General features: G+C 34.8%; 2 protein-coding genes across 3 annotated transcripts; one reads left to right on the forward strand and one right to left on the reverse strand.

The window, feature by feature from the left end:
- Window positions 1–3,954: 3,954 nt before the first annotated feature.
- Window positions 3,955–5,199, reverse strand: LOC114410555. Its single transcript, XM_028374539.1, has 2 exons — window positions 5,154–5,199; window positions 3,955–5,027 (listed from the first exon to the last, which is right to left on the reverse strand). The coding sequence occupies exons 1-2, from the start codon at window positions 5,197–5,199 to the stop codon at window positions 3,955–3,957; spliced, it is 1,119 nt and encodes a 372-aa protein (XP_028230340.1).
- A 12,092-nt stretch (window positions 5,200–17,291) lies between these two features.
- Window positions 17,292–22,243, forward strand: LOC114409348 (high mobility group B protein 10-like). 2 transcript variants are annotated; one of them, XM_028372775.1, is made up of 6 exons: window positions 17,294–17,681; window positions 18,220–18,298; window positions 18,579–18,741; window positions 19,466–19,552; window positions 20,512–20,897; window positions 21,936–22,243. In XM_028372775.1, exons 1-6 carry the CDS (start codon window positions 17,461–17,463, stop codon window positions 22,026–22,028), a joined length of 1,029 nt encoding a protein of 342 aa, XP_028228576.1. In that variant the 5' UTR covers window positions 17,294–17,460; the 3' UTR covers window positions 22,029–22,243. The 2 variants fall into 2 exon arrangements, with proteins under 2 accessions (XP_028228577.1, XP_028228576.1); XM_028372776.1 differs by lacking the exon at window positions 19,466–19,552 and having other exon boundaries at window positions 17,292–17,681.
- The last annotated feature ends 587 nt before the right edge of the window (window positions 22,244–22,830 follow it).

Genomic DNA, 22,830 nt, shown 5'->3' on the forward strand with positions numbered 1-22,830 from the left:
ACCCTCCTTCTATAGTCATTCTCTCTTTCTCTTCCTTTATCCATCCTTCTTCTTCTTTTATCCTCGTCAACCCCTAAAGTGTAAAGCCTCTCATAAAAATGAGAGGCTAAACCCCCATTGTTGGGAGCCTGACAAGCTAAACTCTTGTAATATAACTCTTCCTTACTATCTATTTAATGCAATTCCAATTTTTATTGTTCTTTTCTGTGCTTTAATGTTATTGATTGTGGTCGGATCACCCATGTTCATGTATTGTTTAGGAACTAATGCATTGGAAAATGGGTATTTTCTAGAGAACTGGGAAATGGAATCTAAATGAAATCATGTCAAGGAATAGAGTGATGTTTATTTAGCCTATTTCATGCATCTTTAATCTTTATGCAATTTACTATTTCATTTTTGCAAAGGAATTTGAGAGAGAAAATAGATAAATTATGCTCTTCATGCGGGGAACCAAAGATAGAGTATCATAGTAGTTATGGGTAAAAACTGGGATAACATTAGATAGAGAAAAAATATTAACATTGCATCACAAGTAGTTTTGGTATGCTAGTCCCCAACACATTTGCATTCTGAATTCATCCTTCGTATTCAAGTCATTGTTTATTTTTCTTATTCTCTTATCTTTTACTTCCACCGTCTAATTTTCCACTTACAATTCCTTATCTCTTCTATTGCTTGAAAATTGGGTTTGCACCAATCTAAGTACAAACAAAGTCCCTGTTGACTCGACACTCAGACTTCCGTTTACTTTAATACTTGTGACAATTTGGTGCACTTGCCAATCCATCAACAAGTTCCAACCAAGGTTGTCCCAAAGACACCTTTCGAGTTGTTTAAAGATTGGAAACCGAGTTTGAAATATATGCACGTTTAAGGTTGTCCATTTGAGGTGAGAATATATAACCCACAAGAAAAGAAACTTGACTGGGGACTATTAGTGGATATTTCATTGGATATGCCAAAAGGTCTAAAGGTTATAGTTTTACTATCCATATCATATTACTAGGATTGTGGAATCAAGAAATGCCAAGTTTCTTGAAAATGACTTGATTAATGGGAATGATCAATTGAGGGACTTAGGTTCTGAAATTGATCATATAGAGTCTTAACCTTCCACATCAAGTGAAAGATTGGTTGTAATTGATACCCCTCTAGTTCAAAGGGATGATGAACAACAAATGAATGATATTCCAAAACTTGTTGCTGATAATCCTGCAGATCAAGTTGATCATCCAATTCCTGAAAATGATGAACAACCAATTGAACAACATGATCCACAAGAAAATGTTGATGCAACATTAAGGAGATATACTACAGTAAGAAAATCAGTTATTCCTAGTGGTTATATTGTATATTTGCAAGAATCTAACTATAATATTGGAGCTGAAAATGATCCCGAAACTTTTTATCAAGCCATGAGTTGTAAAGAGTCAAATTTATGGTATGATGCCATGAAGGATGAAATGAATTCCATGCAGAGTAACAGAGTTTGGAACCTGGTAGAGTTGCCTAATGGGGCAAAGGCCATTGGCTGTAAATGGGTCTTTAAGACCAAAAAGGATTCATTAGTCAACATTGAGAGTTACAAGGCAAGACTCACTACTAAGGGAAAAAAAGGAATTGATTACACATAGACTTTTTCTCCTTTATCTAAGAAAAATTCTTTGTATTATCTTGACATTAGTTGCTCATTTTGACCTTGAGTTGCAACAATTGGATGTAAAAGCAACCTTTCTTAATGGTGATTTAGAGGAAGAGGTTTATATGAAACAACTTGAAGGCTTCTCCTCTAACAGTGGTGAGCATTTGGTTTGCAAGCTTAAGAAATCTATATATGGTTTAAAAAAAGCCTCTCGTCAGTGGTACCTTAAGTTTCATGGGATAATTTCTTCATTTGGTTTTGATGAAAACCCCATGGATCAATGCATATACCACAAGGGCATTGGGAGTAAAGTATGTTTTCTTGTTTTATATGCAGATGATATTTTACTTGCAGCCAATGATCAAGGTTTGCTACATGAGGTAAAACAATTTGTCTCTAAGAATTTTGACATGAAGGATATGGGTGATGCATATTATGTCATTGACATTAAGATTCATAGAGATAGACCTTGAGGTATTTTAGGTCTATCACAAGAAACCTATATTAACAAAATTTTAGAGAGATTTCAAATAAAAGATTGTTCACCAAGTGTGATGGAAGCTTGCTTGAGAAGCTTCTATGGAGGCCGGATCTTTGAGCTTCAATAAGGTCTTTCAATGGTGATTTTCAGTCGTGGAGCTGCAACGGAAGATAAAGGAGAAGAGGTGAGAGGAGACACCATCCACTAGAGAATAAGCCATGGAAGGAGAAGTTTCACCACCAAGAGAGTGCCTTGGATAAGAAGCTTAGAGAGGAAGATTAAATGGAGGAATAGAATGAAAGAGAGAGGGGGGGGGGGCATGGGAATTGAAGGAGATTAAGGAAAGAAGTTGAACTTTGAAGTGTGTCTCACAAGTTTCTCATTCATCAAAGTTATGACAAGTGTTACACATGTTTTTATTTATAGCCTAGCACATGGGAAGCTTCCTTGAGAAGCAGGGAAGGTAGCTTTCTTGGGAAGCTAGAGGAAGAAAGCTTCCATTAGAAGTTAGAGGGGGGATGCTCACACCCCTCCAATAGCTAAGCTCACCCCCATGCCAAAATACATGAAAATACAATGGGAAGCAAGGAAGAAAACTTTCTTGAGAAGCTAGGGGGGCTACTCACACCTCTCCGATAACTAAGCTCACCCCCATGCCAAAATACATGAAAATACAAAAAAGTCCCTACTACAAGACTACTTAAAATGCCCTAAAATACAAGGCTAAAACCCTATACTATAAGGTACCCTTAACTTGTACCCTTAATTTGTAGGGTATCCTACAAACCTAAAAATGGCCAAAATACAATGCCCAAAAGAAGGAAAACCTATTCTAACATTTAAAGAGAAAAGTGGACCCAACCTTGGCCCATGGGCTCAGAAATCTACCCTGAGGTTCATGAGAACCCTAGGGCCTTCTTCAGCAGCTCTAGCCCAATCTTGTTGGAGCCTTTTGCTCATGGATCTGGTGACTGGTCCTTTCCTAGGAGGATTGCATCCTCGATCACTCCATAATGTTTGGTGATGGAGCGATCTGCTAACTGTAAAGTCATCCTAGTAGGCATTATCTCCAACTCTCCAAGTCTCCGGCACATGGAAAGCAACATTAAATTAATATTGGCTCCCAAATCAATAAGAGCTTTGACAAAAGAAACTTCACCTATAGAACAAGGTATAGTGACGCTGCCTGGATCTTTATGTTTTGGTGGAAGGATACGTTGAATTACGACATTGCAATTTCCTTCCATAATGATGCTGTTACTATGGATGTACTTGTTCTTCCTAGTTAGCATGTCTTTCAAAAATTTAGCATAGAGTGGCATCTGTTGTAGAGCTTCTCCAAAGTGCATGCTAATTTCTAGCTTCTTGAAAATTTCCAAAAATCTAGCTAGATGTCTTTCTTTGTCTTTCCTAGAAGGTACCAAAGGATATGGTACTTATGTCCCTTTAGCTGAAGTTGCTTCTTTCTTTTTCTCTCTAGCACACTCACTCTTGCTTTTTCTCTTCTCTTCTTTTCTCTCTTTTTCTTTTTCATTTTTCTCATTTTTCTCATTTTCTTTTTCTTTCTCTTTCCCTTTTTCATTTTCTTCTTCTTTTCTTTTTCAGTTATTTCTCTTTCACTCAAAATTATTGGCGTCTGTCTCATCTGTTCATCCTCCTTTTCTTCTTCTTCCTCTATAAGTTAACAAAAGGGTTGCACTGGCTCAGGTGTTGGTTCAATTACCAACTGTTGTTTGTCATCCTCCACCATTTTCTCCTTCGTCTTCTCTTCTTCCATGGTTACCTTCCTTCCTCGGGTCATCATAGCCTTGCATTCTTCTTTAGAATTCTACTCAGTGTTAGCTCCAAAAGTACTAGAAGATTTTTCTGCAAGCTGTTTGGCTAGCTGCCTTACCTGGACCTCTAGATTTTTTATGGCTGATTCTATGCTCTTATGATTAGTCAATGACACGTGCATAAACTGAGCAAGAGTTTCTTCCAACTTTGTTGTTCTCTCAGATAAGCGAGGCCCTTGTTGCTGTGGCCTGTTAGGTAGCCCACCCTGGTCTTTATTGAACTGATTACCAGGGTGAGTTCTCCATTGATTATGCTGCTGGTAAGGTTGGCCATGTTGAAATCCAGAAAATCCACCTGCATTAAAATTTTGTCTAGGCTGGTTTCCCATGTAATTAACTTCATGAGATGTTTCTTCAGTGGGAATACACAAGCCTGACCCATGAGCTCCACCATAAAGTGTGCAACCTGTAACCTGCAAAACAGATGAAGGTAAAGGTTGACTAGCATGCAATTGAGTTGGCAACTTACTTAGTGTTTCAGTTAAAGCTTCAAGTTGCTTGGACAACAACTTATTTTGGGCCAACAAGGCATCTTGTGATGAAAGCTCCAATAAACTCTTATTGGTAGGAATATGAACTCTATCATGTAAAATTGTGTGGTCACTGGCATCGATATTTTCAATTAAGTCCATGGCTTCTTCAGGTGTCTTCAACTTAGTTTTTCCTCCTGCAGAAGTGTCGAGTAACTGCTTTGGCTGTGGCCGTAACACATTAATGAAGATGTTCAATTGTATAGGCTCTGAAAAACCATGAGTGGGAGTTTTCCTCAACAAGCTACGAAATCTTTCTAATGCCTCACTCAAAGATTCATCGAGAAACTGGTGGAATGAAGAAATTACAGCTTTTCCCTCTGCAGTTTTAGACTCTGGGAAATATTTTTTTAGAAACTTCTCAACAACTTCATCCCAGGTCTTTAAACTATTGCCCTTGAATGAATGCAACCATTTCTTGGCCTCCCCAGATAAAGAAAATGAAAACAGGCTGAGCCTAATAGCATCTTCAGGTACACCAGCAAGCTTGACAGTATTACAAATCTCAATATACGTTGCCAAGTGTGAGTATGGATCTTCATTTGGTAAACCATGAAACAAATTGCTTTGTATTAGCTGTATCAATGAAGGTGGGTAAGTTAAGTTTTGTGCCTGAACCTCTGGCCGCGCAACACTGGAGAAATATTACGGCACTGAAGTACTTGAGTAATCTTCCAAGGTCAGTTGTTGAGGTTGCTCTTCAGCCATGACTTCGGCTACTGTTTGAGATTCCCTGGATGTAGGTGAATTAGAAGAAGATGACTCAGAAAAGTGAGCCTCTTCAAGGAATGATGCTACTGTTTTGTTGTGCAATAGCTTTTCTTTTCTTTCTGCGTTGTTTCTTCTAAAGGTGGCTTCAATTTCTAAATCCAATGGAACCAATTCACCTGCAGAAGATCTACGCATGCAAACACTAACAGGAACAATAGTTAAATAAATTCTGAACTAAACAAATATTAACAAAAACAAAAATTAATAAATCAAAGAATAATGAATTAATGCCTTCAAACTGAACTAAACTTTCCAAATGGAAAAAGTCCCCCAGCAATGACGCCAAAATACTTGATTGTTCGCCCCTAAGAATACTATTTATTTTGTGGGTGCGAAATCTACCATCAGGTGCATCGGATCGTCAAGTAAATAATTAAAATGAAATGAACTGAGTATCGAACACAGGGAACTTGTTCATTTAACAAAGTTTTGTTAAGTAAGCAGGCATTTGCAAACAGAAATTAATGATTGTGAATTAAAGCAAAAGTATGTTCTATCCTATGTAAAAACAATAAACGAGAACAAGTGTGAAAATAGATATCTAAAGGCGTTGGGTCCTCCTACTGAGTAAGTTGATGCAATTAAAGATGTTTTTCTAATTAAAGATGTTCCTGTGTTCTATTCTAAGGACAAAAATACCAAACACTGATTCCTCCAGAGTTTGGACTAATTTAAATCAAACTTCGTTCGCAGATCCCTCTTGTTGAACTTAGCCTAATTTAAACAGCATTATACTCACAACATAATAAAGAAAACCAAAACCCTACACACTATCCCTAGAAATGCAGTTATTTAGTCCCTTCTCTATCAAGTTCTAAGGAAACAATACATTTACGAATGCTAAAGTCCCTAACAGCACACACAAATGGGTGATCAAGCCATAAGCATGCATACAATAAGCATAGATAGAAGCAGTGAACACATAAAATAACTTTAATTAGATATGAAAAAGAGTTTACATCAACTACTCAGTAAGAATCCTCAACTGAGGGTTTTAGCCTTTCATTGCAAGGAAGCTCCTTTTACACTGAAGAAGAGGAATCAAGAGAAATTGCTTGCTTACAAAGGAGTGGGGATGCCTCTTCCACCTCTAGGAATCTCACAATCTCCCAAAAACTCACTAATCTCCCTAAAAGATGAAAACTTGGCCCATTGCTCTGCTCTGTGCTCTCTGATATTCACACTCTTTAGGCCTTTTACAACTATTCAACTTCCTCTTCTTGTTCTGTGCAAATCAGGCTTAAAAAGGGCTTCCTAATCTTGACGTCGTGCTTAGCTCCATTCTCGCGCTTAGCGCGAGTAAGTGAATTTGAGCTTAGCGCCAATCTCACGCTAAGCCTGGAAAGCGACAAACGACTTGCTTAGCAAGCTGATAACGCGCTAAGCGCGTGCTTGCATAGCAGATGCCTTTCCAGATTCCCCTTTACTCGCTAAGCGCACTGGTACTGGGCTTAGTCTTTGATGCACGCTTAGCACGATGACTCCTTTGTCACATCTTCAAAATAACTCCTTTTTTCCTGAAATTAAAGAAAATTTAACATTAATTCCATATAAAGAGGCTTCTACTAAGCAGAGATAAAAAACAAAGCAAGTTTATTTACAATCCTACCAAAAAGAATAATAAATTGGGAGATTTATATACATTTTGGAAAACTTTTCTATACAAAAGTTAGTCGTAAACGACGACTAATAGCATGCAGAGCTTTCCCTCTTTGAACAAATACCCCTCAGCCAAATAGAATCCATCTTGGGCATTTTGCCCATAACTCTCATAAATGGGAGAGAAATGTTCATCTAAAGCATACAATTTCCTAATGTTATCAAATCCTAAAATTTGAACTCCTAGGGAGCAAAACAATGTGTGCCTCCTAGAGAGGGCATCACCTACCATATTTTTTTTTCCTTTTTGTATTTGAAAACATATGGAAATTGCTTTATGTACTCTACCCATTTTGCATGCCTTTTGTTTAACTTGCTTTGCCCTCTAATGTACTTAAGTGATTCATGATCACTATGAATGACAAATTCCTTGGAAACAAGGTAATGTTCCCAAGTTTGGAGGGCTCTTATTAAGGCATAAAACTCTTTATCATAAGTGGGGTAGTTGAGGGTGGCACCATGAAGTTTTTCACTAAAATAAGCAATAGGGTGCCCACCTTGCAACAATACAACTCCCACACCTACTCCAGAGGCATCACATTCTAGCTCAAAAGTTTTAGAAAAGTCAAGAAGAGCTAGAGTAGGTGCCTTGGTGAGCTTTTCTTTGAGAAAAGCAAAGGCTTGCTCTTGTCTTTCACCCCAAGTGAATGTCATATTATTCTTCACCGGATCATTGAAAGGTGAGGCAAGTGTAGAGAAATTAGGAACAAACCTTTTGTAGAAGCTTGCTAACCCATGGAAGCTCCTAATATCTCCTACACTTTTTGAGGTGGGCCATTTTTGGATGGCCTTGATTTTCTCAGGTTCCACTTGGACCCCATTTCTACCAACTACAAATCCTAAGAAAACTATATTATCTACACAAAAGGTACACTTCTCTATATTGGCATAGAGAGTGTTTTTCCTAAGAATTGAAAAAACTTGCCTTAGATGTCCTAAGTGATCATCAAGGCTCCTACTATACACTAAAATATTATCAAAATAAACAACTACAAATCTACCTATGAAATCCATTAAGACATGATGCATAAGCCTCATAAAGGTGCTTGGTGCATTAGTGAGCCCAAAAGGCATCACTAGCCATTCATACAAACCAAACTTGGTCTTGAAAGCGGTTTTCCACTCATCACCCTTTTTCATCCTGATTTGGTGATACCCACTTTTAAGATCAATTTTTGAAAAGATATTGGCACCATGCAACTCATCAAGCAAATCATCAAGTCTAGGAATGGGGTTCCTATACTTTATAGTAATGTTGTTGATGGCCCTGCAATCTATACACATTCTTCACTTATCATCCTTTTTGGCCACCAACAACACTGGCACAACACAAGAGCTTAGGCTTTCTTGGACCCAGCCCTTCTCCAACAATTCCTTAACCTGAGACTCTATCTCCTTAATCTCCTGAGGGTTAGTCCTATAGGTTGGCCTATTAGGAAGGCTTGCTTCTGGGACTAAGTCTTTTTGGTGTTCTATTCCCCTAAAAGGAGGTAGCCCAGGGGTATCTCTTTGGGAAATATATCACCAAATTATGTAAGAGTTCTTGGACCTATCGGGGTAAGGTCTCAAATGTAAGAATTGTGGCAGTGCTAAGGGAGGTTTCCCTTGATAGGAGAAGGTAGAAGGATTATTTAAGAAGGAGTGCCCTTTTGATATCACGTTTTGTTGCAAAATGATTTTCCTTCTTAACAATATTCTTGGAGGAATCCTTTTCCTCTTTTTCCTTCCTCTTGACCTTTGAAGACAAGGCCTTATTATCTTTCTTTTTCTTGTGTTATTCTAGTTTTTCTTCCTCATCCCTCTTATCTTTCATAGTTAGCTGATCTTTGGCCACCTGTGAAGGTGTTTGAGGGTGCAACACAAACTTTGTTCCAAGGTGGGTGAGGGTTATCTCATTAGTTAGGCCATTATAGATGATTTTCCTATCATATTGCCATGGCCTACCTAAGAAAAGGTGTCCTGCCTCCATAGGAACTACATCACAAATCACTTCATCCTTATATGTTCCAATGGAGAAGGGAACTTTCACTTGTTGATTTACTATCATCTTCCCTTGCTCATTGAGCCATTGAAGTTTGTAAGGCTTTGGATGGGGAGTGATAGCAAGGCTCAACTTAGAGACTAATCTTGTGCTACAACAATTGCTACATGAACCATTATCTACAATGAGAGAGCATGTGTTATAAAAAATTTTACACCTTGTGTGAAAAATATTCTCTCTTTGATATTGGGTCAAGTCACAAGATTGGCCTCCTAGAAGCCTTTTGACCATTAAAAGGTCCCCTTCTTCTTGGGGGTAGATTTCTTCCTTAGATTCTTCCCCTTTTACTTCTTCACTTTCACTAGAGGAAGGTGAAGTAGTAGCCTCATCTTGGCTACTATAAATGTCTTGGCCCCTCATAATCATGGTTTTCTTGGTGGGACATTGAAAAGTAATGTGTCCTTTTCCAAGACATTTAAAGCACTTTATAGAGCTAGTCTTCTCTTACATACTAGCCTTAGGGGGTTACTTTTCTATTGTCTTCCCCTTACCATCTTTGGGCTTAGAAGGTGCAGCCCCTAAGATTCTTTGACCTTGGTCTTTCTTTGGATAAAAGTGAGAGTCATAAGATTTTAAAGTAGGTTTCCTTTTAAGTTGTTGCTCTACCCTTATGCAAAGTTGGACTAGGTCATCTAGGTCCCTCTATGGAAGGAGCTCAATCTTGTCCCTCACTTCCATATTAAGTCCACTAAGGAACCTAACAATACTTGTTTTTTCCTCCTCCCTAAGCCCAGCTCTCAAAAGGAGTAGTTCCATTTGTTGCCTATACTCTTCAACACTCATACTCCTTTGTCTAAGCCTTTGGAGCTTGTCCATAAGCTTCATTTCATAGTAGGAGGGGATGTGCCTCTTCCTAAGGGCACTTTTCAAGTCATTCCAATACTCTATTGGAGGATCCCCATAAATCCTTCTTTCCCTAACAAGGGAAGCCCACCAATAGAGGACATAACCTTGGAAGCTAAGGGTAGCCAAAGGAACCTTCCTTTCCTCACTTGTATGGTGGCAAACAAAGAGTTGCTCAACCTTCATTTCCTAATCTAAATAAGCCTCTACATTGCCTTCCCATGGAAGTATGTGAGGTTAATGTTAGCCTCTTCAGGCTTTCTTTCCTTGTTTCTTCTATGAGAGTGAGGTCTAGGATGTGACCTATGCCTTCCTCCATAATAGTCACTAAGTTCTTTACTTAGGCTCTTGCCAGAGTCATGACTATTATAGGAGACATGTTTTTCTTTTCTTAACTCTTTTAGTATTTTATTTCTTTCTTCTTCCCTTATTTGTTCCCTTTCATCTTGACTTATTTCTACCCTCTCTTTTCCTTTTTCTTTTTTTTTTTATATTTTTTTTTCTATAACTTAAGGGAACTCAACTCATATAATATTTTAGATAGAGGGTCCTTATGACTAGTACCCTTACCATTAACACTAGATGAATGATGACTCATGTTGGTTCCTAAGTTGTGGTTCTTTCTTGTTAGGCATTTGAAAAAGGTAAAAGCTAGGGTTCAAAAGAACTCAAGATAAGTGTGATAAGCAAGAAAAAAGTATTATGCAATAACAAGATAAACTAGGCATGACTAGTAAAGAAAATAAGCTATGAAAGTAAGCAAGAAATTAAAGGGCAAGAAATGTAAACTAGGCGGATCCAAGAGTGTTCGGATGACCACATTTAAGGTTCCCAACAAAACACTCACTATCTTAAGGGAAAATTGCCTAAAATTATTACACATAAATGGAAGTAGGGTAACCTATTGGAGGCTCCCAACATACTTCCAATGAAAGACCTTTTTGTTACAAAATTTGAAAGTAATTAAGGTAAACGTACAAGTCTCCAATTACAAGTAAATTGCCAATTACAAAAAAAGTCCTCAATTTTGGTGGTTGTTTTCTATTTGGTGTTTCACTCAATTTGGAGTGCTTCTTAGTTCAATAGCTCTTAAGGTGGTTGGCCCCTTGCTTCTTGACTCAAATTCTTCAATTGATGGCACCAATCCTCCTTTCCAAATCCCTATATGGCAACTCACAAACAAGGAAACAAAGAGATAAGAAATAAACAAAGACAAAAAAATTAAATGAAAGCTAAACCAATAGAGTTTTAACAGGATAAATTTTCAAGGATTTTCAACAATTAAAGCAATGAAAAGCACATAAAAGCAAGCTAGGACTCAAAGAGAAACCTAGAATGGCTCTAGAGTAGAGTAAAAAAACTAAAAAAAGACTCAAGAAACCTCTAGTTTTGGCACTTGTTTTCACACTACTTTTCAATTGAAATTTCAGAACTAAACAAATTTTGAGCCAAAACAATAAACACATTTCCCTTTCACTTATTTTATTTTATTTTTCCTGGACACTGATTTTCCTGCCAAATTGTATGATTTTTCTTATTTCTTCTTTTTATCCAAATCACTTGGTTCATTTTTTCTTATTTTTTTCCAAATATCTAGAAAATTTAGTAAAAGTTTCAGCTCAAAATTCACAGTGATCAATTCCCAGTAATTTTTTCAAGTTCGTATGTTCAAGCTGCTAGCACCAGCGATTTCAGACTTCGAATTTTTGTTAAGCATGGTATATTGATTGCCTTAGGTTTACTTTCAACTTTCCTATGTATGTTAAACTCACTAGGCCTATTTACCACAGTTTTAGGAGTTCAATATTCACTTAGGATCAAAATTTCAGCCAACAATTCAATCACCAAAACTTAAATTCACAATAGACACAATCATAAGGAAACCTAAAAGTTCAAGAAAAGGTTCACAATCAAAGATTCTCTATGAATTATGCATGAACATGTTAAGGACTAATTAACATGCAAGATTTGACTCAAATCAAATAATAGGCTAAACAAATTTCATACACTCATGAACAAATGAGTCAGACAAAGAAACAAGAAAAATAAAATTCAGCACATCATAGGGAATCTTATGTGACAAGTTTCATGACTAGACATGACTTCTACGACAAAACTATAATAGATGAACATGTCACTCTAGATTTTTGAGGTTTTCTTATACTTTAATGTTTCTGTAAGAATTTTATGGTTTAGGTTTCAGCCAGAAAAAATAACAATACAAAACTCAAAGGAATCTAAACTCAACACAATTCATGATTCAAGAACAAGAACAAGAAATTTGAATCATAGAAAATCAAATCTAGCTTCTATAGCAAGTTTAATCGGTGGAAATTCTAAAAATTCATGTTAACAACATTCAACACTAGACATGTGAGGAGATACATGGAGAAAAATGAAGAAACAACAATGGAGGAGAAGGTAAAGCTGAAAATTAATGGATGTTTAAAGAGCACCTACTTGAAGCTCTTGTGCTCTGATACCACTTAATGGAAGCTTGCTTGAGAAGCTTCTATGGAGGCCGGATCTTTGAGCTTCAATAAATTCCTTCAATGGTGATTATCAGCCATGGAGTTGCAACGGAAGATAAATGAGAAAAGGTGAGAGGAGGCACCATCCACTAGAGAATAAGCCATGGATGGAGAAACTTCACCACCAAGATAATGCCTTGGATAAGAAGCTTAGAGAGGAAGCTTCAATGGAGGAAGACAATGAGAGAGAGGAGGGGGCATGGGAATTGAAGGAGATTAAGGAGAGAAGTTGAACTTTGAAGTGTGTCTCAAGAGTTTCTCATTCATCAAAATTATGACAAGTGTTACACATGTTTCTATTTATAGCCTAGCACATGGGAAGCTTCCTTGAGAAGTAAGGAAGGAAGCTTCCTTGGAAAGCTAGAGGAAGAAAGCTTCCTTGAGAAGCTAGAGGGGGGCTACTCACATCCCTCCAATAACTAAGCTCACCCCGATGCTAAAATACATGAAAATACAATGGGAAGTTTCCTTGCGAAGCAAGGAAGAAAGCTTCCTTGAGAAGCTAGAGGGGGCTACTCACACCTCTTTGATAGCTAAGCTCACCCCCATGCCAAAATACATGAAAATATAAAAAAAGTCCCTACTACAAAGACTACTCAAAATGCCCTAAAATACAAGGCTAAAATCCTATACTACTAGGGTACCTTAACTTGTACCCTTAATTTGTAGGGTATCCTACAAACCTAAAAATGGCCAAAATACACGGTCCAAAAGAAGGAAAACCTATTCTAATATTTACAAAGAAAAATGGACCCAACCTTGGCCCATGGGCTCAAAAATTTACTCTGAGGTTCATGAGAACCCTAGGGTCTTCTTCAGCAGCTCTAGCCCAATCCTCTTGGAGCCTCTTGCTTATGGCTCTTGTGACTGGTCCCTTCCTAGGAGAATTGCATCAAAGTGTCACTTCCATTGTGAAGGATGATAGGTTTAATTTGAACCAATACCTAAAGAATGACTTTGAGAGGAAACATATGAAAAACATTCATTATGCTTCAGTTGTTGGAAGCCTCATGTATGCTCAAGTATGCACGAGGCATGACATTGCTTTTGCAGTTGGAATGTTAGGAAGATATCAGAGTAATCTAGGTATTGACTACTGGAGAGCTGCAAAGAAAATGATGAGGTACCTTCAAGGGACCATAGATTACATGCATATGTATAGAAAGACGAATAATCTTGATGTGATTGGTTATTCAGACTCAGACTTTGCTGGCTGTGTTGATTCTCACAAATCAACATCTGGGTACATTTTCATGATGGTTGATGGAGCTATTTAGTGGAGGAGTGTTAAGTAGACTTTGATTGCTAATTCTACCATGGAAGCTGAGTTTGTTCTTGCTTTGAGGCTACATCACATGGTGTATGACTTAAGAGTTTCATTTATGGGCTGAAGATAGTTGATACTATTTCAAGGCCTTTGAATATTGTTTGCGATAACTCAGCTACTATCTTTATGGCTATGAATAACAAAAGTGGAAGTCGAAGTAAACAAATTGATGTGAAGTACTTAGCCATTAGAGAAAGAATAAAAGACAAAAAAATGGTCATTGAGCATATAAGTATTGAGCTAATGATCGTTGGTCCTTTGACTAAGGGCATGCCACCATTTAAGTTCAAGGATCATGTAGAGAGAATGAGACTTGGTTCCACTTTATGATTTTATACATATAGGTTAAAGTTGAAACTCTTATATTATGATATTTTCTTATATTCAAGTACACATTGATTTATTTGAGAAAATTTATTTTTTGGACCAAGAATAAACATTGGATTTATTCATTAATTTTTATTACCACATTGAGTATACTACTTGGGAAATTGAACATGTCGTAATACATGGATGATATTACTCGTTATAAGAAGAATTATTACTATGATTCACATGTTCATTTCTTAAGGAAATTGAGCATTTTGACTTATTTTAGCCAATGAGTCAAAATGTTTGGACCAAGTGGGAGAATGTAATAATTTTTTAATTAAAAGCTTTGATTAACTCCTTAATAGTGGTCTAAACGTTTTGGACTTAGAAGGTTAAGTGCTTCGTCAGTGTTGGAGTTGGAAGGCCAAATATTGAATGACATCAATGGATGGTAATGGCTACTAAATGCATTCTTGATGGTAGAATGCCTATATATAGCGCATGTGTTTGGTCCCTGAGCTCATTTATTTCATTTTCATCTGATACACCATCTACAGAGAGAGAGTTTGGAAGAACCAAAATAAAGCAATTCTTTAATGACAATGGCTGGAGGTAGATTCTGATTTTGTTTTCTGCATTTGTTAATGACCTGTGTTTTGTTTTGTTGTTTATAACATCACAGGTTTGATATTTTAGTCTTACAGGAGGATCATCATCAACACCATGAAAAGTAGAGTAGAGAATAAGGAAATTACTTGCAAAAGAGAATCGTAGTTATAGGGGTCAATAACAAACTCAGAATCAAACATTGGAGGTTCTACGATCAGGTCTAGGCTTATGACGATGACAAAAGCTGACTGATGTAGTGGAGTACCAACTTGCAACGAACACGTTTAGTTTAGTTTAGTAGAATGGAGCCACCATTTTCACACCTTCAAAAAGTGTGGCGTTGATACATTACTATATTAATCTCTAAAACTAAGAACATTTTAAAATTTCCAATTGTTTTAATACATAATTAAACTCCTAAATAAAATAATTATTTTATATGTGTATATATATATGTGTGTGTGTGTGTGTGTGTGTTTAAAAATAAATTGAAAATTTTAAGGAGGGTCAAGGCGCCCATGGACCCAAATAAAATTAAAATTTGTATAAAAATATCATAGAAATATGTTAGTTTATGTCATTTTACATTTTCCATCTACTTTAATAAGTAATTACTTATGATTTAATATGTCAGCTTAAAAGCTTTCAGCTACCGCTTTCATCTATGTTTGATATAACTAGCTAGGAGTTAGCTCAAAGTTGAAAAACTAGTCGATACCTGAAAGTTTATTGTTGGTAACTGAAAATTGAAAAGCTAAGTTATTAAATCATAAGTTGAGAATAGTTAGAATTCAAATTAATAATTCCAATTATCTAAATATTATTATAAATCTTTTTTAAAATTTTGAAAATATTATAAATACTTTTTTAAAACTAAGAATAGTTGTGTGTAATATTAATTTCAAATTAAATGACTTTAATTTTTTAAAAATTATTTTAAATTTTTAAAAGACGTTATAAATGTTTAATTGTAATTAAGAATATTTGAAATTAAATAATTAAATTCTTATTTACTAACTTCCATTATTTAAAAATTGTTAAAAATGTTTTTCTTAAAAATTGTTTTATCATATAATAAATATGATATCTAATCAAATTTAACACAAATTAATGTAAATATAATATTGTATTGACTTTTAATTATTTAAGTATGTGTTATTAAATTTACATGTCTTTCATTCATTTACTTAATTTTGTTTTCAATAATTTTTTATAAAAGATATAAAATTATTGATCTTCATGAAAGTGATTATAATGGAATAATTTAAGTTACTTTGATAAAAAAATAATTTGGGATTTGTTACGTAATTCATTTGTTTATACAAACTTCTTTGACTTTAAGTGGACAATATTGTCAAAATTAATTTTATACTTGTATTTGAAAAATATTCATTTTCAATTATCTTCTATCATTTCTTATTAATAAATAAGTTATACATTGTAGACATTTGAATTGAATTTAGATTTTTCTCAATAGCATAAACAATTAATAAAATTGTTAATATAATTTTTTATATAATAAAAAAATTCTCTTCAAATTTATGCATGTAATAACGGGTATTATTTAGTATATATATATATATATATATATATATATATATATATATATATATAAAAGTAACTGGCTTTAAACTTTGTGTAAAAAATATTTAATGTGCATTATATATCCCTTTTTTGAAAATACTTAAAATTAATACAATTTTAATTTTAAGTTGTTTAGAAAATTTAATTGTTATTGATTGATCGTGTAAAATAGTTATACATTGACAAATCACATATGTTGAAGATGATAATTTATGATTGAATAACACTATAAAACTAATTTTTATACTATCAGTGCAGTTAAACTTTATCACTAAAACAATTAAGTTGTTACTTTTAGGATGAAAATAAAAGTAACTACTTAAATAAAGATCCCATTTAAAACTTTCACAATATCAAATAAGTTAAAGGTTTAAAAGTTAATGTTGGCTACCTTAAAAAAAAGTTAATATTGACTAAAAATAAAATTTCCTCTATTTTTCATATTGATTATGGATTTCTCTTCTTTCATAGAGGTGTTATTGCTTCAATGACTTTATTAGATTAATTGATTAACAATTAATATATCATTATTCGATAGAATTAGATTTTATCTTCTTGAATAAAGATCTTATTTAAGTAATTTAGGTGAATATTTCGCATCAATATCATGATAATAAAAAAAATTTGATTAGCAAATATTATTAATCAATGTTGACTTAAATAAGTTTTTCAAAATGTCTTGATTGAAAATACTCTCACATTTTTAGAAAAAAAAATCCAATGCAATGAATTCTAACCATATATATCAATTCCACAAAAAAAATAAAAAATCATATATATCAATTGGTGAAAGATTAAAAAGTGAATAGAGAAAATACTTAACATTATAAAAAATAAGCATGATTAATTGACATAAAAATATTCCACTTGCAAACAAACAATTAATTCCATATTCTAAAATCTCATATAAAGAAATAAATACGTACCATTCTATTTATCACAAAAGGAAATAAATCCAGAAAGTTATCATTCTTATATACTTATATATGAAGATTTTTTTTTGGTAACGGAACGGGCATATGCAGATTAATATATATTTATATTATTATAACATTTTATTCTTTGTTTCACCTACATTGATTACATCTAATTTTATTCATATTATACCAAATCAAACATACCACCACCCTAAAATACCATAAGTGCAGAGCAGATGCAGTATATAAAGGCTGTTTTATATAAGTATATAACCTATGGTTTTGCAATAATCCAAAGGAATTAAAATTGTCATAAGGTAAGGTGTGTGAATTTATACATACATAGATTAAGGATTTAGGACCAAAGAGGGAGATATGAATGTGACAAATAAGCCAAACCCAGATGGTTCCACCAATGGGTTTCAGTCTCAGCTTCAAGTTCAACAACAAAATGGGTGGGAGCAGGGATCATCTAGACTCAGACCCACTAAACCTTACCCTGCACCAACGGCTCGGTACCAGGACATTGTTCGTGATGCAAACCTCTTCTGGGGAACGCTTCAAGCTTTTCACAAAATACTTGGCACCAAATACAAGTACGAATTTAAATACCCTCTTTTCAATTGCTCTCTTTCAGTGTGTGTTTTGTTGCTGATTCTTGTTTTTTTCCTTTATGGGGTTAGTTAATTTGTTTATGGGGGTGTCAATTTGTGTGCTTTTTGGTGTGTTTTTGTTTTCTCCCCCACATGGCCAGCTATCTTTTTTAGCTGATGGTGAAAAATGAAATTATGAAAATTGCTTGTTTTGTATTGAGTTTAGAGTTCTAAAGCTTGCATGGTTAGTTAATGATCATGAAAATTGTCATGTTAGTGCTTTTTGCTATGCTGTTAAAACTTGCCCTGGTTCTGTTGGTCGGGCAATTGGGAAAATTGTGGTTAATTGATTTTCTTGATGTTTTGGACTTTGGTCTGGTTGGCTTTAACGAGTTTGATGCTTCCTTCAATTAATTTTATAGTACACCTGTTATTTTCTCCTGTCTATTTATTTGCACATGGAGTGTTGAATGAAGTCTGGATGATGCAGAAAAGCAATATAATTAAAATTGATGTCACTTTTCCTCTTTTGTTTGTGTAGGGTTGCTACTGTGGGAGGAACGTCACTTGATCTACATCGCCTTTTTGTCGAAGTTACATCTCGTGGTGGGATTGAAAAGGTTGCATTGCGTAAATCGTTCTCTATTAATTGTAGAAAATCAGTCCCTTTGTGTCTGAAACAAATGTGTTTTGTTTTCTTTGTCTAATTTTCCTTTTATTTATGATGTGATTTTGGTTGAATTGAGTTTGGTTTTCTTTCAGCAGATTTGGTGCTGATTGTAGAGATTTTAGGTTTGAGATTTATCTATGATACAGCTCTGTGCTCTGTTAGATTCAATTTTTCTCTTTGATATAACTGTTTAAAAATGACCCTCCTAAGCGTTTCTTAAATTTATGTAGGTGATTGTTGATCGTAAGTGGAAGGAAGTGATTCTGACCTTCAATTTCAAAGATACCATAACGAGTGCATCATTTGTGGTGCGCAAATCCTATCTATCGATGCTTTATCACTATGAGCAAGTGTATTATTTTGGGAGGCAAGGCATTCCTCCCCCAACACCTGGTAAGAAAAGATGATTTTCTTTTTCCTCTCTTGTTTGAGATCCTACATTGACCAGTAATATGGTCAAACTAGAGGATATATGTGGGAGACATCTCTCACTTCTTGAGCTTGTTATTTGGTTGAGTTAGGCCCAAACCCAAATTCTAAAATGGTACTAGAGTTTATCCTACTAATTGTTGTTGAGCTTATCAGGTCTTGAGATATTCAGTATTGGCCAAAATAGAGTATATAAGTGGGGACAATTCCCACATATTGTTTTTGGGATTGAGTTAGGTTTAAACCCAAATTCTAAGATGGTAGCAGAGTCTATGATAATGATTGTTGTTGGGTTCATCAAGCCTCAAGATGTCCAGACCTCAGTGCGAGGGGGTGTCATAGATTCTACATTGACTAGTGGTATGGTGAAAATAGAATATATAATAGGGGCAACTCTAACCTTGAGTTTGCTTTTGAGGTTGACGTAAGTCTAAACTCAAATTCTAGCATGGTATCAAAGTCTATCCTAGTGATTGTTGTTGGGTCTATCGCGCTTTGAGAGGTTGCATTGGAGACCCCACATCAAATAGTGACATGGCCACAATAGACTATATAAATGAGGGACAACTCTCACCTCTTGAGTTAGCTTTTGGGATTGAGTTAGGCCCAAATCCAAGTTTTAAGACGTAACCATGCTGTGATTTTTTTTTTTTTCATCTTTGACTATTCAATACTTTCATTTACCCAGATCTTATGATTAGAGGCCAATCAGGCCAACCCTATAGCTCGACAACCATTCCAGAAGTTGCTGCTGTGAATGATTCACCTGTTCAGAGTAAGCCAACATATAGATCTGTGTACTGCTTTGATACTTCATATATTCATTTGACTCTATATTTTTGTTCTCTTAAAACTGTGCTTAATGAGACATAGTCATAATCTCCAAATTACTAAAACCTTGTTTGAGCAATTTATGTAAGACCGTTTTTTAATAGAATGTACTTGGGAAGAATCAATTTTGGAAAAAGTTTCTTTTAGTAGACAGAGTCCTTTGTTTCACATAAAGTAATTTTTAAGAATCAATTTGTTTGGACAGTATGATGTATAATAACTTTGGGTGGGAAATTACCAAAATAAAAATTAATGCATTTTATTGTGTGTGAATATTTAGTACTTTAATGGAGGCCAAACTTGATTATTAAGGTTTTGTTGAAATCTAAGGTTTAGGTAGAAAATGTGGAAAACAGATAAAAATGTTTACAATATGATGAGACTAATATTAGATGTTATAGGATACCCTAACCTAATGTTCAAATTTGTATTAATTCTTTGTTAGATACTAGTACTACTTGTACTGGTCCAAGATAACTTAAAATATGACTGATAGCCATAATATTGTGACAGATTACATGACTGGAAAGCTTTAAAACATACGATTGCCAGCTTCCTTGTGCCAACAATTTTGACACATTTCTCATGATTTAGGCTATACTTTTTGTTGTCATCAATAAGCAAGTTGAAGATAACACCTACAATATTTTAATGTGATGTGAAAATAGAAGTAGGGAGCATGCTTTTCTTAGAAAATTTATTTTTTCTCGTCCTGTGATTATTAGTAAATATTGGCTTCTGTTCTTTTGAAATTGGAAGTAATGAAACAAATCACTGTTCTTAATGATTTGTTTCTACAACTTTCACTTTGCATTGCTTTGTAGCTTTGTGTTCATCCAATCGTGGTAAGTGGATATACTTCTCATGTATAACTGTGATAAGGATTTGCTTTCTAATTTGCAGGTACTCCAGTACAGGCACATGATGATATGGTTTCTGGAACAATTGATGCGAAATTTGATGGTGGATATGTAGTTACAGTGATTCTAGGTTCTGAGCAGCTGAAAGGTGTCCTGTTTCATGTTCCTGATAATGTGTCCCAGAGTTCTCATGCCGAAGGCACATCTAGTTCACAGAATCTTGGTGATGGCACATCTAATTCACAGAGTCGAAAGAGAGCAAAATATGCTCCACGTGATCCATTTCGGCCAAAGTCGAACAGGAGCGGTTACAACTTTTTCTTTGCTGAGAATTATGCCAGGCTGAAGCCCTCATATCATGGGCAGGAGAGAGCAATTAGTAAGAGGATTGGGTTTCTATGGAACAATCTGTCAGAAGCTGAAAGACAGGTATAGGTGCACTCCTTTCACCCATGACGACAGTTTTGTGCTTTTGTTTTGTTTTGCTGCTGATTCCTTTTTCTTTTTATAATTTCACATGCTGGTCTCTGACATATAGTGAAGATGAAGGGAAATAAATGGAAAAGTTATGTGTATCTGGACTAGTTTTTCAGGCACATGGATCATTTTCCTTCTTTTCCCATCATTTACCTCTTACTAATCAGGCAAATGCTGCATTGAGTTCTGTTTTAAGATTCAGAAAATTAATGACGTGTGTATTTTTCTGCTTACAGTTTCTATGAAACCTTACCTTGATGCTACATACTTTGTTGCTTCTTATATTTTCATTCTATGTAGCTATTATTGATGGAGTTGCTAATCTAGATTCTAGATATGTGTTAGATCTCAAAACAGTTTCTGTTCTCTTCTTTGTACACATGGTTTGATTCTTAGCTATTTTTCATTCCAACCTAGAACTAAGCTAAACTTGACATTTGAGATAATGTTCCCCCACAAGTTTTATATTTTAAAACTAACTATTTTTCTATTTGCTTATGGAAGCTATAAGGGATAACCAATTGTAATTCTATGTGGATAATAACGGCTTCTTAAATGTGAGAAAATATTAGGAAGGCTATAAATATAAGAAGGGTTATATTTGTTTTGGTAATAATAGCCTTTTGCTTTTTTTTTTCCTTTTATAAAATTTAACTTGTCAGAGAAAAAGTTGGGTTAACCATAGAATAAAAATACATTAGCATGTTGACCAAAGTTCAATTCTTTGTTGTATGTATGGAAAAGATTTTGTTAGGAGACACAAAGCTCACTTTGGTGATCTTTATGTCTTGAAGGGCTCAGTCTCTACCTATCAGCTGGAGATACCTTCAGTGCTAAAAAAAATGCATTTGCTTGCCAAAAACAGAATATCGATGTGGGGCTACCTTATTTGTTTGGGGTTATATTCTGGGATTATTTATCTCTTAGATTTTCTCATGCGTTGTTGTTTTTTTTATTTTGTGTGTGTGTGCGTGTGTGAATTTGATGCAGGTTTATCAAGAGAAAGGGATGAGAGATAAGGAAAGATACAGGACTGAACTGATGGAGTACAAATCCAATAATTCAACTCCAAATGCTCAATAGGCTGTTTTATGTAATCCTTAGATTGCCATTTCATATGTTTTTTCTTTTGTTCTTTTCCATTTTATATGTTTGTTATAGTTCATTTTCTTATCATTCTGCATAGAAGCTTAGAAAGAGTAGCTTTGTGACAATTCTGGTGTAAATTAGGCTAAATGGTTTTAATAAACATCTTGTAGCAGTTTGTTTACTGTGATATGGTAATCTTGTCACCCCGAGATGCTCATTAGTTTTAGAGGTATTACCTTAAGCCTTGTTTGTTTACTGTTTTCAGAAACAGTTTTCTGTTTAGAGGTATATGGTAGTCTTGTGCAATTGGCACCCAGTGAGGAGTTGCCCAAAAATCATGATTTGCTTGGAATTAACTAAAAATATGTTTGGGTGGTTGTGAGTTTTTTGTTTTTTGGTTTTATGTATTTTTCAAAACAAAACATGTTTACCAAAATTGGAGTTGAAATGTTTTTTAATTTATTTTCAAAACACTTTTATATTCATTTTAAAAACCAAGAAAAAAGATTTCATAAATTTTATTTCTAGTTTTAAAAAAGCACACACTTCTAACATTTGAAAATGACATTTTTTACTGTTACCATTATCGACACTGTTACGATCATTGTCACTGTCGCCAATGTCACTTTTATCACTGTTAGTGCCATCGACATTATCATCAATGTCGCCTCCACCATTGCCTCCTTAACTATTACCACTACTACTATCTTTATCACGGTCATTGTTTGTTATTATCATCGTCATTAATGTTACCTTTATTGCTACCAACATTGCACCACCACAAGATATTGCTATC

Source organism: Glycine soja, chromosome 4, assembly GCF_004193775.1.
Source record: "Glycine soja cultivar W05 chromosome 4, ASM419377v2, whole genome shotgun sequence".
Lineage (NCBI taxonomy): Eukaryota > Viridiplantae > Streptophyta > Magnoliopsida > Fabales > Fabaceae > Glycine > Glycine soja.